Raw genomic sequence first — 15,779 nt, 5'->3', positions numbered from 1 at the left:
CTGTCACGGGAATGGGTGGACACAGGAAGTGCGAATCCTGGGAAAAGGAGATATCTTACAGGCAGGGCAAGGAGGGACGACGCATGATACACACAGGATATGCAAGATCAAGAGTGTGTATCCGTGTGTGTATCTGTGTGTATGTGTGTGTGTAACCGTGTGTGTATCTGTGTGTGTATGTGTGTGTGTAACCGTGTAAATGTATGGGGTTAAAAAAATATAAAAAAAATTGAGAGAGAGAGAGAGAGAGAGAGAGAGAGAGAGAGAGAGAGAGAGAGAGAGAGAGAGAACCAAAAACTATTTTTGTAAGTGTGGAAGTATTTAAGAAGCATCAGATGAGTTGGAGTTGATCAAAGGTCACGACTAAGAAACAGGATTGTGCTGTGTATACTGTGTGTGTGTGTGTGTGTGTGTGTGTGTGTGTGTGTGTGTGTGTGTGTGTGTGTGTGTGTGTGTGTGTGTGTGTGTGTGTGTGTGTGTGTGTCTGTCTGTCTGTCTGTCTGTGTGTGTGTCCATATGTCCTGCGAGTTCAGATTTTCAGCAGGCAGCCAAAAAAGAAAACCTTTCTGCTCTTAAGTTTAGAACCAGAGCCGAGCAGGAACTGTTTAACACACACACACACACACACACACACACACACACACACACACACACACAAACACACACACACTATAGTGACAGGAGCTTGAACTTATCATTAGCACAATAAGATAAACGACACAACGTTGTCGTACAACGTTCTTTTCTCTCTCTTCCGTATGACTTCATCAAAGTGCTCCTCTTATCATGACATCATCAGCAGTGTGCGCTTTGTGTCTGCCGTGTATCAGGGTCTCCGACTTGCCAGCAGGGTTCATGGGGACTCTGGACAACAGGGGAGTCAGGATATTGCGGGGACAAAAACTACAAAACCAGCTGCACTTGGATCATGAAGGTTGATAAGAATTGTTTAGAACTTTTCACAAGTTTTTCACTGCTGTCGGCATCAGAGATGTGGACATTTGGTTAGAATCAGATCTAAAACCATAATTTGCCCTCATTAGCCCAAACCTGAAGTCCTCCCCGATGTCCTGAATCTTCAGGGGTGACTATATGGCAAATCTAGAGGAAGTAATAACTGCTCCTGAGGACAAGCAAACTGTACAATCATTTCTAATGTCAGGACAATGTGTGTGTAGTGTGTTGTGTGTTTGTGGTTGTGTGTGTTAAGCATCAGTTATTATGTGTCAGTATTATACACTGTTGTGAGCTCTGAGTCACAGTGTTGGGTGTGTTTGAAGCAGAGTAAACAAGTCCAAGTTTCCAAGTCTGTGAAAATGATGTTTTCCAAAGGAATAAAAATAAAAAAAGGTTTAGTGTTGCGCTTTTTGGTTAGCAAGCTTTTGGATCATTATTGAAGCTGACGTTTAGGTTAAGTCATAGAAACGTTGTAGTTTGTTATAGAAAGTGAAAATGTGTCCCCAGTAAGAGTGGAACATACAGTAATACATGATACATTACTGCTAGCGCTAATTGCTAGCACCTGTCTCTTTTGTGCTGACAACCGTACCTAGTTTGTCTCACTAGTTTCTTGTCCTTCTTTGCACAGTGTCATAGATGTGTAAAAACTTTATGGGTTCTTCAGCTTGAGCAGGACCCTACAACAGAGTGTTTCCCTGTCAGTGAGAGTTTTGAGTAGAACTCGAATCTTCAAGAACCCTTGAAGAACTGTAAAACATTACATTGCCCATTTCTATCTATAACCAAACTGCATGTTGACTGCTGATGTCTGGGAAAGCCAAGAAAGAATCTCCAGTGGCCATGAAACCATCAAAGCTGGAGTTTGTCCAGATATCCAGACTCGTTTGGCATGGTGCTAATGAAGGGATCAGAATATGGTGCGAGCATCATAAATCATGGAGCCATCAAAAAATGGAGCCGCTCTGTTCGGGGTAAAAAGTACAGGCTGGGAGGCTGCCGAGTGGTGCAACACAAAAATAATTCACTCAATTGCTGGAAGATTGTGAGTTTGTTATACTGTCATTACGTGTCACCGGTGGCTTGGGGCCAAAGGAGCAAAATTGACCGTGCCCTCTATGTGGGAACAAATACTCTAACTCTCCCCTGTTTAATCACAGAGACGTTAGCCAATTGCAAGAGTCTGAGACCTTGAATATACCGAAAAAGGGTAGATAGTGCCTCAGAGTCTGTTACACTGCCTTGTGGTAATTAATCGGTGATCAAAATTTGGAGAAATTACAGAAGGTACAGTCTGGTGTTAGTGGAAGGATGGTGTGCAGAATGCTTTCTGGTTATTTTGAACATTCATTCATTCATTCATTCCTCTTCTACCGCTTATCCGAACTACCTCGGGGTCACGGGGAGCCTGTGCCTATCTCAGGCGTCATTGGGCATCAAGGCAGGATACACCCTGGACGAAGTGCCAACCCATCACAGGGCACACACACACACACACTCTCATTCACTCACGCAATCACACACTAGGAACAATTTTCCAGAGATGCCAATCAACCTACCATGCATGTCTTTGGACCGGGGGAGGAAACCGGAGTACCCGGAGGAAACCCCCGAGGCACGGGGAGAACATGCAAACTCCACACACACAAGGCGGAGGCGGGAATCGAACCCCGACCCTGGAGGTGTGAGGCGAACGTGTTAACTAAGCCACCGTGCCCCCCTATTTTGAACATGTGATGTTAGAATGTGGTGCACAGCACAGTTTGGTAAGTGCCTTCAAATAGGTGGGGGTCTATTTCTTCTTTGTAAGCAAGCATCAATTTTTGGAAGCCAGTGGAGAGAAATACAGCAACTGGGATATGAGGGAGAACTTGGTGAACTTGGTGAAGGGTTTCAGGAAAGTGACAGGGAGTCTTCACTGCCTCTGTGGCTTGCGCAGTCAGAGATGCTAACTATATCAATTATCCTTGGGATGAAGTGGAAAGGCCTGTGTAGCCAGAAATTGTGCAATTCAATCATGTCTGCAAATGGTACAACCTTGTAGAATCCAAGTGGAGGTGGGCCATGTTTCTGTATGTGTGCACCGAATAACCTGGCTATGTCAGTGAAGTAAAAAAGACTCGGGGGTTATTCCATGTCGATCCCATCCCCTGCTGATACACCTGACCACATATCAAGTAGAGTACAACTTGTGTAATATGGGTGTACCATGGCTTCTGTCCTTTCGGATCCAAACGCATCTTTCTTCATTCCAAGCAACCTGCATGTCCTCACCTTCCCTCAACAAATACACAGTCAGCATGTCAGAACTGAACATAACATCCTCTCTACATACAAGAGTGTGAATATGTTTGCTTAGTCGAAGCTCTGGTACATATCCGTTTACCGAAGCGTAACGGTCTGAGAGAATACAGAAAAGCTCTTTCAAACAACTGGACAAGCTTCAAACATAAAGACAGATTCAGGCACGCACACAGAATATCACACTGACATTCACACATACGCACACACACCGACACACATGTACAGAAAACGGTGGCTTTTCTATGTATAAATCACAGCTGGTGGAATAAGTGAATCCGCTTGTATTTGGGGAGAGCCACTCTGAGGCGCCTCATTCTGTGGTAAAGAGGCATTTCCCTACCAGCCAGATGCTGAGGAGCTCAAAAACATCTGCCAGAGAAGCAGATTTATAACACTGCTGCAGCATGCTGTGCTTTAAGAACCAGTCCAACACACACTTGAGTAGCTACAAATTCTTATACGCACATTATGATACAGAAATCTCTTTCACTCTCTCTCCCTCACTGATAAACTCTAAACTCTCAAACGTTACAGATACTGTTGCACCTTTATTGCATGTAAAATGGTGGTTTTGGAGTCTTAAATAATAAAAAAATCTATGCATATATGATTAAAGATATCTGACAGCACCAGTGTGTTGTGAGAGAAAAAAGAAAATAGGACTAGGTGTGTAAAAATGAGGAGGCGTTTGGTCTTACCCGAGTGTGTGTGCGTATGTGCATCTTCAACCCGTCATTCTTGCTGAAGGCCTTGTCACAGTACGGGCACTGGTAAGGGCGTTCACCTAAACACACACACACAATCATCATTATCATCAGCATCATGATACTGGTCATCAGGATATAACACACCTTTGCTAAATACAGATATTAAGCAAGCACAATAATGTGCATCAGCCCACAGACATGGCGCTGTGTGTGTCCTAGTGAAGCCCACGTGGCCTCTGTGAATGTCACACACAGAGAAGGAGCCGTGTCCTTTAGAACTAATATTGCTAGCAAAAGTGGCATGCCGTCTGTGAGGGAGCTTTGGCCTCTGTGCCTGTCAGTCTCAGCAAAGGAGGTGTGGCCTCTGTGCCTGTCAGTCTCAGTAAAGAAGGTGTGGCCTCTGTGACTGTCAGTCTCAGTAAAGAGGTGTGGCCTCTGTGCCTGTCAGTCTCAGTAAAGAAGGTGTGGCCTCTGTGACTGTCAGTCTCAGTAAAGAGGTGTGGCCTCTGTGCCTGTCAGTCTCAGTAAAGGAGGTGTGGCCTCTGTGCCTGTCAGTATCAGTAAAGGAGGTGTGGCCTCTGTGCCTGTCAGTCTCAGCAAAGGAGGTGTGGCCTCTGTGCCTGTCAGTATCAGTAAAGGAGGTGTGGCCTCTGTGCCTGTCAGTCTCAGCAAAGGAGGTGTGGCCTCTGTGCCTGTCAGTCTCAGTAAAGAAGGTGTGGCCTCTGTGACTGTCAGTCTCAGTAAAGAGGTGTGGCCTCTGTGCCTGTCAGTCTCAGTAAAGAGGTGTGGCCTCTGTGCCTGTCAGTCTCAGTAAAGGAGGTGTGGCCTGTGTGCCTGTCAGTCTCAATAAAGAAGGTGTAGCCTCTGTGCCTGTCAGTCTCAGTAAAGGAGGTGTGGCCTCTCTGCCTGTCAGTCTCAGTAAAGAAGGTGTGGCCTCTGTGCCTGTCAGTCTCAGTAAAGGAGGTGTGGCCTCTCTGCCTGTCAGTCTCAGTAAAGAAGGTGTAGCCTCTGTGCCTGTCAGTCTTAGTAAAGGAGGTGTGGCCTCTCTGCCTGTCAGTCTCAGTAAAGAAGGTGTGGCCTCTGTGCCTGTCAGTCTCAGTAAAGGAGGTGTGGCCTCTCTGCCTGTCAGTCTCAGTAAAGAAGGTGTAGCCTCTGTGCCTGTCAGTCTCAGTAAAGGAAATGTGGCCTGTGTGCCTGTCAGTCTCAGTAAAGGAAATGTGGCCTGTGTGCCTGTCAGTCTTAGTAAAAGAGGTGTGGCCTCTGTAGATTTTAGTCTCATTGAAGGAGTTGTTTCTTTTCGTGTCAGTCTCAGTGAAAAGGGCATGGCCTCTGTGGTTTCAAATGTAAAATTCCCCCAAAACTGTGGGTGTAACTGAAAAAGCACAGTGCAGTATTGTGCAGGAAGCACGAGTCGGAGTTGAACTTTCTTAAAATTCTGTTTGTGATTCCATCCTTATGACATCATACTGGCATTCGATTCTACCATTTTGGTATTCTCCATTTGGTTCTAGAAAGCAAAGCCAAGCTGCGGTTAGGGGCTGAACTGCTAGAGCTGAGTCTCAGAAAAAAATAGGTAGCAAAAAATTTGTGTAAGGTCTGTGGACACCTGGACTGTTGTCCTGGATATGTCATGCTATCATTAGCTCTTCAAAAGCTACGGCCAAATTGGTGACCAACCAAATTGTATTATTTCGTCGCTGTCGGGCGGAAACCTCGTATGTCCAAATTTGGTCAATTTCATATTTTTTCACATATCGATGCTATTGGTCAGTCCCCACGTGGGTCTGTTATTTTTACAAGTTATTAACAAATCTAAAGTCTTGAAAATAGCTTGAGCACAAATCTCATAACTCCATTGGACACTTCAACTGTCTACCTCTTCCTCACTCCGCGGGAGAGATTCGCGGCATATTTCTCCTTAACAAGAGTCGCAACGAATCAACACGTCTTCTGAGGTAAATGTCTTCAAAACACTGGGCTCAAAGAAAAAAAAATCTTGACCCCACGCTAGTTCTGGTGCTCGTCTGAGGACAAGAATTTAGCGCAAGACAATCCACTGCAACGCAGACTAAACCCTGTGCACTGCAGATAAGGTACGGCGTTTTTTTAATTTCCTGAAAAATAACGGTTTTGGAGATACGAGGATTCCGTCTGACAGCGACAATTTGCCAGTAAGTTATATTCCTGTTACACCATAGCAATTTGTCAAGACTAACATTCTTATGTCTTATCTGTTGATAGCTACTGTATGTTTATCATTGTGTGAAACCAGCCTTGTTTTATTGGATTCACACATCAACCTTCATTCCTGCTATTTAGTTCCCTTTCCACCATCTTCCAGATCTCCAGTCAGCATGACCCACATTGGGCGGGGTCACGTAGGCCCCTCCCCCCTGCACATTAAAGTCCTGCTGCTCTGACTGCAAGAGATGCTATCTGAACTCTCACAATGAAGCTGCAAACAGGTACTGACAAGCCGTCAATCACCGGAGAGCCGGACACGTGGATCTGATTTAAACCTAAGCCGATTTGGGCACCAGATAGCAGTGAGTCGAGTCTCATTGGAGGTTAGCAGCTCGGCTCGGATGCTTTACTATCATCACGCGCTGACATTTTTTGGTTAAAATAGAACATTTACCATTACATGGGTATGGTAGCACAAACCATGATTCATGTCTAGTGCTGAATCTGATTTAAAAAAAAAAAAAAGAAATTCATTTCGCTTCATAAAACAGCAGGAACGCTGGAACGTCATCTCAGAACATTCGACATATGCTCACGCACTCCAATTCCACTGTTAATGCTTGAAACGTAGAATCAATTCAATTCACCAGACTTTTTCCAAGGAAAAAAGCAAATCCACAGAAAATTGACATTCCACTAAATAATTAGGTAACATAACTCAAATGGGGTTTGAATTGTAGCTTTTTGTTCTTCTCAACGTTACCATGTTGTGATGGTTTTAATAAAAGGAAATGAAAAAATATAAAGAGATACGTCTGTGGCTGAAGGAACCCACTGTACAAGGTAAAATTATAGCTTATGTTAATAAGTTATGCAGCGTCCAACTGTTGATTTATCATTAGCTGCTTCAGCTAGTAAGGCAACTAGCAAAAAGTTTTTACTTCCAGATGCTTTAAGTATCATGCATTACACATTAATGCCTAGTTTCCATGTACAACGCAAAACTCACGCTCGCATCATCAGCTGAATGACAGAATGAACCGATTAGCGCTACTACGTTCTTTAAAGTTCTGCTAATAGCCTGCATTCATTATAAACAATGTTTAAATGTTTGGCTCAGACTTCGTCATTAATTGTGTTATTAAGACCTGATGATCTCTTCCAGCTCCAGCTGACATCACTGCTGTCTGAAACTGCACCATGTGTACATGATTCACTCAGCTGCTTTTGGAAGAGGCTGAAAATCTGCTCTCTTGCAGACCGTATCCCTCACCGCTGGGAAACAGAGAGGATCCCAGGCTCGTGAAACAAAACCTTATTCCAATTTCAGTGCTTTCTTCTGGGCTAATGAAATAAGGGGTTTGCTGGCTGGAGAATGGCTCCCTTTGGAATAAGTAATGCGCCTGGCAACTGGGACAGCTCCTCAAGGAAACACGAAATGGCGATGCCTAACTTAATAAGATGCAGGCTTTAGAGAGATGCCAGCTGTGTGTGTGTTTGTGTACGTGTGTGTGTGCTGACTGTACGCCGATCTAATTACCAATTCATGCTGTTGGTGTAACCACTTAAGGGACTAATTGTCGAATAGAAAAAAAAAAAAAAACATATGTTGTTTAATTAGACAGAGTGCAGGACTGGTGGATATTTTTTGTCCTGTGAGTAATAAGGTTAATTAGCTCGGCTTCGGGGGAATTAACAGGGTAAGATCCTCATTAAGCTGAACGCTGCCCTCAAGGCGAATCTGTCTTGAAATTACCAGCTGTGTATGATAGGTAGTTTAACCCAGCAGCCCTTTCTTATTGATTCATCATCTTTCTCAATAACGTATTGCTGTATCAGTTACCTGAAGCATAATCACATGGCTATATAAGGGGAGTGTAATTAGTGTAAGCTGGACCCCAAGCAACTGTAAAAATATTATTGCACCACCAAATCACAAACATCCAGGATAAGATCTAAAGACCTAAAGATTGGATACGCCATTCAATATATTGCCAAATGTCTGTGGACACCTGACCATCAAACCCATATTAGTTGTTGAAATAGTTTGTTGAAACGATTTATTCTTTGTTTTGTTGTTCTAATAAGCTCCTTTCTTTTATTTTCTTCTCTTCTGGGAAAGCTTTCCACTAGTTATTGGGCTGTGCAGATTTGTGTTCATTCAGTTACTAGAGCATTATTGACATCAGACACTCAGACAGAGCGGACTCCAGTTCCAGTCCATCGAGAAGGTGTTCAGTGCGGTTGAGCCAGAGTCAGGACTCTGTGGAGGACATGAGTTCTTCCACTCTATTTCTGCATGGATCAGGGGCTTTCTGCACAGGAACTGGAACAGGTTTGAGTCTCTTAGTTCCACTGAAAGGAAATTATAATGCTACAATTTACAGATACATTCCACACTTTGTGGTAACAGTTTTGGAAAGAACCACATATGGGTGTGATGGTCATACTTTTGGTTATATAGAGTATTTCCTCCGTGGTAGTTCAAATCAGGTGTTTATGAGACATCCTGTTCTGATGGTATTTGGAGAGAACTTTGTGGTTCCGTAATCAGATGCATAGTTTGTTTTTTTCCCAAAGCAAAAGTATGATGTTCACTGCAAAATCATTCATTTACTCCATTTTCTCGACCAAACCTAAACTCTCCCTTTTCAGCATTGCACCACTGAAGACGAAACGAACTACTGTCATTGAAACAGATTCATTTTCTTCATCCAAAGTGAATTTTATTTGTGCCTTTGTGACTATTTCTCTATTTTCCACCATTGAATGAAGACTATTGAATATATATTCTCTGATCTCTGCCACCGACCACCTACGCCACCTCCATATCTTCCCCCGACCTTCATCTGAATTTAGCCTCAAGCAAATTCAAGAGTTTCTTAAAAAATTCCTTGTCTGCCCTTCGACGATCTCGTTCCCTGAAAGGAAGGCTGTCGAATTGACAAACAAACCGATCTACTCTGGAGAGTGTCACAAACACAGAGTATCAGGTTAAAGCTCATCTGTGAGAGCGGAGCAGTTCTGTGGAAGCCATTAGAGGGTCAAGCCAACTAAGAACCAGCACAGCATTGAATTCTGGGAGTGTGGAGGAGTTTTATGGAGCTTGTAAAACTGTAGTAGGTCAAGCCAAAAAAAAAAAAAATCCTACATTTTCATTTCAAGGATTAGACAGGCTTCAGATATGCTAACGGTGGTAAAATGCTTAAAGACTAATTTGGGGTGTATTGACCATCACAGCCAAAAAGTAAAGAAGACACAAAATGAAAAGGTTAGGAGAAAACGAGAACATAATTGAATAAGAATGAAAGACACACACGTTCACGTACAGTAGAAGCATATGATCCAATTCATGCTAGACAAATTCAGTGACATGGTGTGATCTCTGTGACTTGGTGTTTATGGCTGATTTGGCATCTCATGAACCAGTCTGGCCATTCACCCTGACAGTTTTTACCCACACAGTCACTGCTCACTGTATAACACCATTCTGTATAACGTATATAAAATTTTAATGTGAAAATCCCTGGAGCTCATCAGTCTGTGGAATACACAAACCAACCCATCTTTCACCAACATGGCCCATGCAATGGTCAAAGTCATTGAGATTTTTGAACAATTTGAATAGTTCCTATGGCGTTCTCTGAGAAACGCTCTATAATAGACCCTCGGGTGCAGAAAACCGTCAAGCTGGAGAACCTGAAGAAGGTTCTAGATTGTACTTAGACATCCCCCTCACGAAATCAACCTTAATGGTAGTATTTTTAATGGTAATATTATACACAACATGTATTTATTGTAGATCCTTTAACACTTGAGGACTGATGGATGCATGTGGATGATGTGTACAGTTGCTTTTGCTGTCTCGGTATGCTAATTCACCTTCTTTACAGCTTAACCCTCAATGTGGTGGGGCTCCAGACGGTGGAGTTAAATTCCGAACTCCAGCCTATGATTAGAGTGTGACTGGAGTTCGATGGTTTCAGACACATGCTTTTATAAGTGGATTCTTATTTAGCTTGGTCGCAAGGGAATTAGCATCAAGTCTGATGTGTGTGTGGAGCAACAGAGGGACTAATTGATTTAGCATGCTCTGTAAGGGGACACCGTGTGTGTGTGACCCCTGGGTGCCTTCATAGCTTACCTTTAGCCCTGGAAGTCCCAAACGGCTGTGGATGCCCTAGCCGATCGATCCATTTGGCACCACATCATGTGTTTTGTGAGAGAGAGAAAGTATAGAATGAGAGAGAGAGAGAGAGAGAGAGAGAGAGAGAGAGAGAGAAAAAGAGAGAATGGTGTACAGATGGTTGTCCCCGTCGCATGCTTTACCCGCTGAGCCCTTTTTTTTCTCTGGGTTGTATGGACAGCTTTGAGGCTTTAAAGCTCCAGTCTGAATTGCATTAGCCTTGTCTGTCACACATTCACAGTTTCCTCCTAGACACACGCACTCCTCTGTCTACAAACGGAAAAGAAACGCAATATCGATCCACTTGAGCTGATAAGCGTTTAACTCGGATCATTCACGCAGATCTTTTCATCTGACCTGCGCGGCGGAGGGAAAGAGGCTCTGCTAAAGATCCCATAACACGTTATTTCCTGCAGTGCCAAGGATAAAGAGGCCCATGTGGATTATTTGCTGTATGGACACATGCACACGCACACACACACACACACACACACACACACTATATGGAGAGTACAGAGTACAAATCCTCAGTGTTTAAAGCTAATTCCATATATAAATGCAACAGCAGAACCCACAATTTTATCAGTCACAAACCGACAGTTTAATCTTAATTGAACAGCAGGATCTTATAAACACACAGACATGAGGATGAGCTTCCAGGAGGCACATGTGCAGTGAAGGTAGTGAGAAAAATGATGTTGTGTGTGAACAGTGTGGACTACTAAGAGGCTGTGATTCCTACAGAGAAGACATAGAGAGACACACAGTATCAGACACATACACACACACATATATGTGTGCACATGAACGTCCTCTTTGTACTCAAGCCAAACTCAATACATCTGTAAATCCTTCTTAGCTACAGTATAATATTTCATACCGATAGTGGATATCATATGGGTGTCGTAAAGACTTAGAAAGTTCTTACATCTTTGTCTCCTTTTCATGTCTTTGGCACTTTCGATGTTCTTGTTGCATAAAATCACTTGTCAGACAAAAGAGAATTTAATTCTACTTTCTTTAGGATTATGAAATACTAATATTTGGGGCTTGCTGCTCTTTGTCTTCTTATAAGATTGATTCACTCTTCAGCCAGTAAGTTTTCCACAGATGGTGTTGTAATCGATCATAGACACCCCTTTCATACATACGTATGTACACAGGAATTTAATGGCAATGTCACAGGAAATGGTTAAGTGTGAAATCCCAAGCTGGACAGAGGGTAAATTCCAAGTACTTAAGATGGACTACGACAAAATACCAAGCATTGAAGCTAGGCGGAATCTAAATCTCAGGTACTTGAGTCAAAATTCTGGGCACTAAAGCTTGATAGTGTGGAAAAAAGCCGAGCCAAAAAACTGGACACTGAAGCTAGACAAAGCCAAAATCTCAGGTGCTGAAGATTGAGAGGGTCACATTCTCATGTACCAAAGCTGGACAGACTCATAATTCCAGGGCGTGAAGGTGGACAGAGATGAAATCCCAGGTACTAGAGCTGGACAAAGTCAAAGTTCCTAAGTATGAAAGATGAACAGATTTGAATCCCAGTTACTGAAGCCAGATAGAAGCAAATTCCCAAGAGCTGAAGCGGGTTAGTGGAAATTCCAGCTACTGAAGATGGACAGTATTGAATTCCCAGGTACTGAAGCTCTATAGAGTCATAAGCCCAGGTACTAGAGCTTTGACACAGGAGAAATCCCAACATGTATCCTAGTAAAATACATTTTGCAATGCTGCAAGTGTGAATGTGGCAAAGGCCAAACATTATATTATAATGTAGATAATGCCCCAGAGATTGTGTAGAAAAAAAAGAGGAAAAAACGTATATGTTGGTATTTGTATCAAATGATGTAAAAAGATTTAAAATGTTTTGTTATGTCTAATTGTTCCTGACAATTGAAATGCACTCATACCCATTCCTAATATCAGATGACAGTACCGTGGGTTTGTACATGTTGTGGCATAACCCAATCTCTCACACGCACACATCTCCATTTTTACAAGGGCCTTTTCAGTGAAATGTAAATCCAGGGCAAACATCTAAACCTGTGTCTTTCCCTAACCACCACACGCCCAATGATGTCATTCCGTGTCTACATTCTGTAAGTGTTTCCTTTAGGCTCTCCTGCATGGCCGATCCCCCAGGCCACTACAACACAGACACACACACACACACACACCTCCGATGACGTGCTGTCGGGTCTAGATCAGGACAACTGACACAATTACACATAAGGCTGTAGGAAAAGCACTCAGAAACATGAATATTCACAAACACACATCTGCTACATGACATAGTGTCCAACCAGGCCATGAAACATGCTGTCCACTCTCAATGGGAGCCTTAGATGTCTGAAGGGCAGTCTGAGAAAGTTTGAGGGGGAACATTATTTGCCCATCTCACGGTGAATTAATAAGCTGTTAGATGCTGATCTGGGACCAATTTAAAGCAGTTTTTAACCCTTAGGGTTTAACAATGTCCTGCTATTTGACAAAAGTATTGACACATTTCTGTGATGACATGTCTCCTTTACTGGGACTGACAGATACAGAGGCCATACCTTCTTTACTGGTACTAACATATACAGACGCCATTTCACCTTTTTCACTGGGACTGACAGGTACAGAGGCCACACCTCCTTCACTGGGATAGACAAGTACAGAGGCCACACCTCCTTCACGGGGATTAACGGTACAGAGGCCACACCTCTTTCACTGGGACTGACAGGTACAGAGGCCACACCTCCTTCACTGGGACTGACAGGTACAGAGGCCACACCTCGTTCACTGGGATAGACAAGTACAGAGGCCACACCTCTTTCACGGGGATTAACGGTACAGAGGCCACACCTCTTTCACTGGGACTGACAGGTACAGAGGCCACACCTCCTTCACTGTGACTGACAGGTACAGAGGCCACACCTCCTTCACTGGGATTGACAAGTACAGAGGCCACACCTCTTTCACGGGAATTTACAGGTACAGAGGCCACATCTCTTTCACTGGGACTGACAGGTACAGAGGCCACACCTCCTTCACTGTGACTGACAGGTACAGAGGCCACACCTCCTTCACTGGGACTGACAGGTACAGAGGCCACACCTCCTTCACTGAGACTGACATGTACAGAGGCCACACCTCCTTTACTGAGACTGACAGGCACAGAGGCCACACCTCCTTCACAGGGATTGACAGGTACAGAGGCCACACCTACTTCACTGGGATTGACAAGTACAGAGGCCACACCTCTTTCACTGGAACTGACAGGTAGAGAGGCCACACCTCCTTCACTGGGACTGACAGGTACAGAGGCCACACCTCCTTTACTGAGACTGACAGGTACAGAGGCCACACCTACTACACTGGGATTGACAAGTACAGAGGCCAAACCTCCTTTACTAAGACTGACAGGTACAGAGGCCACACCTCTTTCACTGGAACTGACAGGTAGAGAGGCCACACCTCCTTTACTGAGACTGACAGGTACAGAGGCCACACCTCTTTCACTGGAACTGACAGGTAGAGAGGCCACACCTCCTTTACTGAGACTGACAGGTACAGAGACCACACCTCTTTCAATGGGACTGCAGGCCACACTTCTTTCACAGAGATTGACCAGCACTGAGACCAAGTCTCAGTCAATGAACAGGAAGGCAGAGAGGAAAAGCAAGAAAGTCACTTACAATGTTTCTAAATAATAGTACACTAGTAATAGCGTACTATTAAACGTGCCCCGTATTGACTCAGACAACCCAAAACAAACTGTTCTGTCCAGAATAGTAAATTTTTTCCATCGCTATAAAATAAGTATAATATATGAACGATGAAGATGTTGGACCTCCACTGAGATGAGGCCGACTCTGTGAGAATCCTGAGACATCTACAGATTTACCAGCTCCAGTTGGACTCTGTGATACTATAGAGGAGATCTGAACTCCATGTGATCTTTTACACCAATACAACATTTATCAGACTGTATATTTATAATCAGACCCTCCAGTGTCACCCATATGAGGATGAGGTTCCCCTTCGAGTCTGGTTCCTCTCAAGGTTTCTTCCTTACCAATTTAAGGGAGTTTTTCCTTGCCACTGCTGCCTGAGTCACCTCAGACTTGCTCATTGGGGATAAATACATACACATTGTGAACTATAGATATCTAATAATAATCTTGAAATTTTTATTATATTAATTCTTTATATTATTCCTTATGTTTACCTTCTGTTCTATGTTTATGTTCTGTAAAGCTGCTTTGAGACAATGTCTATTGTAAAAAGCGCTATACAAATAAACTTGAATTGAATTGAATTAATATATGCGGTGGCTTAGTGGTTAGCACGTTCGCCTCACACCTCCAGGGTCGGGGTTCGGATTCCCACCTCCACCCTGTGTGTGTGGAGTTTGCATGTTCTCCCCGTGCCTCGGGGGTTTCCTCCGGGTACTCCGGTTTCCTCCCCCGGTTCAAAGACATGCATGGTAGGTTGATTGGCATCTCTGGAAAATTGTCCGTAGTGTGTGATTGTGTGAGTGAATGAGAGTGTGTGTGTGCCCTGCGATGGGTTGGCACTCCGTCCAGGGTGTATCCTGCCTTGATGCCTGATGACGCCTGAGATAGGCACAGGCTCCCCGTGACCCGAGGTAGTTCGGATAAGCGAAGATGAATGAATGAATAATATATGCGACGAAATGAGAAGATGGATGAATACAAGCGGATCAAATAATGCAGGTGCATCAAAGAATGGAAAATGCTGCTCTAAGGTCTGAGTTAGAGGTCTAAGGCCTCTTGATCAGCACTAAAGCTAAAGCAGCCCATTAGTCAAGCTCCTGGATCAGCACTGGCAGAACACTTCTCAGCGAGAAGAGTGACTCGCACAGCTCAGATAACTGTCTCATAGAGCTGAAATCATGGTGGCGCCTGAGAATGATATCATCAACACCTTGGACTGCTGGCACATGGGTGAGCTAATGTGCAGTAAATCCCTCTGATCTGGAAAGTTTTAACCCGACGTACAGTGAGCCAATCCTTCCATGCACATAGTTGTGTTGAGTCCCTCACCAACTGACTCGAAGTGTTCTCCGTGACATACAGGCCGACAGATCAGTAAAAATAGCAGATCCTGGCTCTGGACATGATGAATGCACTGAGAACTTTTCTTTAACAGTACTACTTCTTATCCATGTAACCTTAAGCAAAAACAGTCATGCGTGGTTTTTCAATATTTCTCTATGTATAGCTTTATTTTGGCCAAAATAAATACAATTATCCTTTGATACATCTGTGAACATTCCTAGTCTCTTCTTACCCAAACTCCTCTCCTTCTTATCAAATTCTAATGAGGTTTTAACTCCTACCACAGATGAAAAAACAAAGGATGATCAGATGAGGTAATTTGAGAAAGGTTAACTCATGATGACAGTAAAGTATCCCAGCATGTGAACTCCT

The 15,779-nt window shown here is 43.6% G+C and overlaps 1 protein-coding gene across 1 annotated transcript in view; it reads right to left on the bottom strand.

Annotated features, from left to right (window-relative positions):
• Positions 1 to 15,779, bottom strand: part of prdm5 (PR domain containing 5) — a 49,064-nt gene that overhangs the window by 7,264 nt on the left and 26,021 nt on the right. Inside the window, exon 14 of the mRNA XM_060894921.1 lies at positions 3,960 to 4,045. Coding sequence (XP_060750904.1) covers positions 3,960 to 4,045 — 86 coding nt within the window. The remainder of the gene's footprint in view (positions 1 to 3,959; positions 4,046 to 15,779) is intronic.

This window comes from Tachysurus vachellii, chromosome 19 (assembly GCF_030014155.1).
Source record: "Tachysurus vachellii isolate PV-2020 chromosome 19, HZAU_Pvac_v1, whole genome shotgun sequence".
Taxonomy (NCBI): Eukaryota; Metazoa; Chordata; class Actinopteri; order Siluriformes; family Bagridae; genus Tachysurus; species Tachysurus vachellii.
The sequence above is the reverse complement of the archived record's forward strand: the minus strand, read 5'-3'. Positions and strand labels throughout refer to the sequence as shown.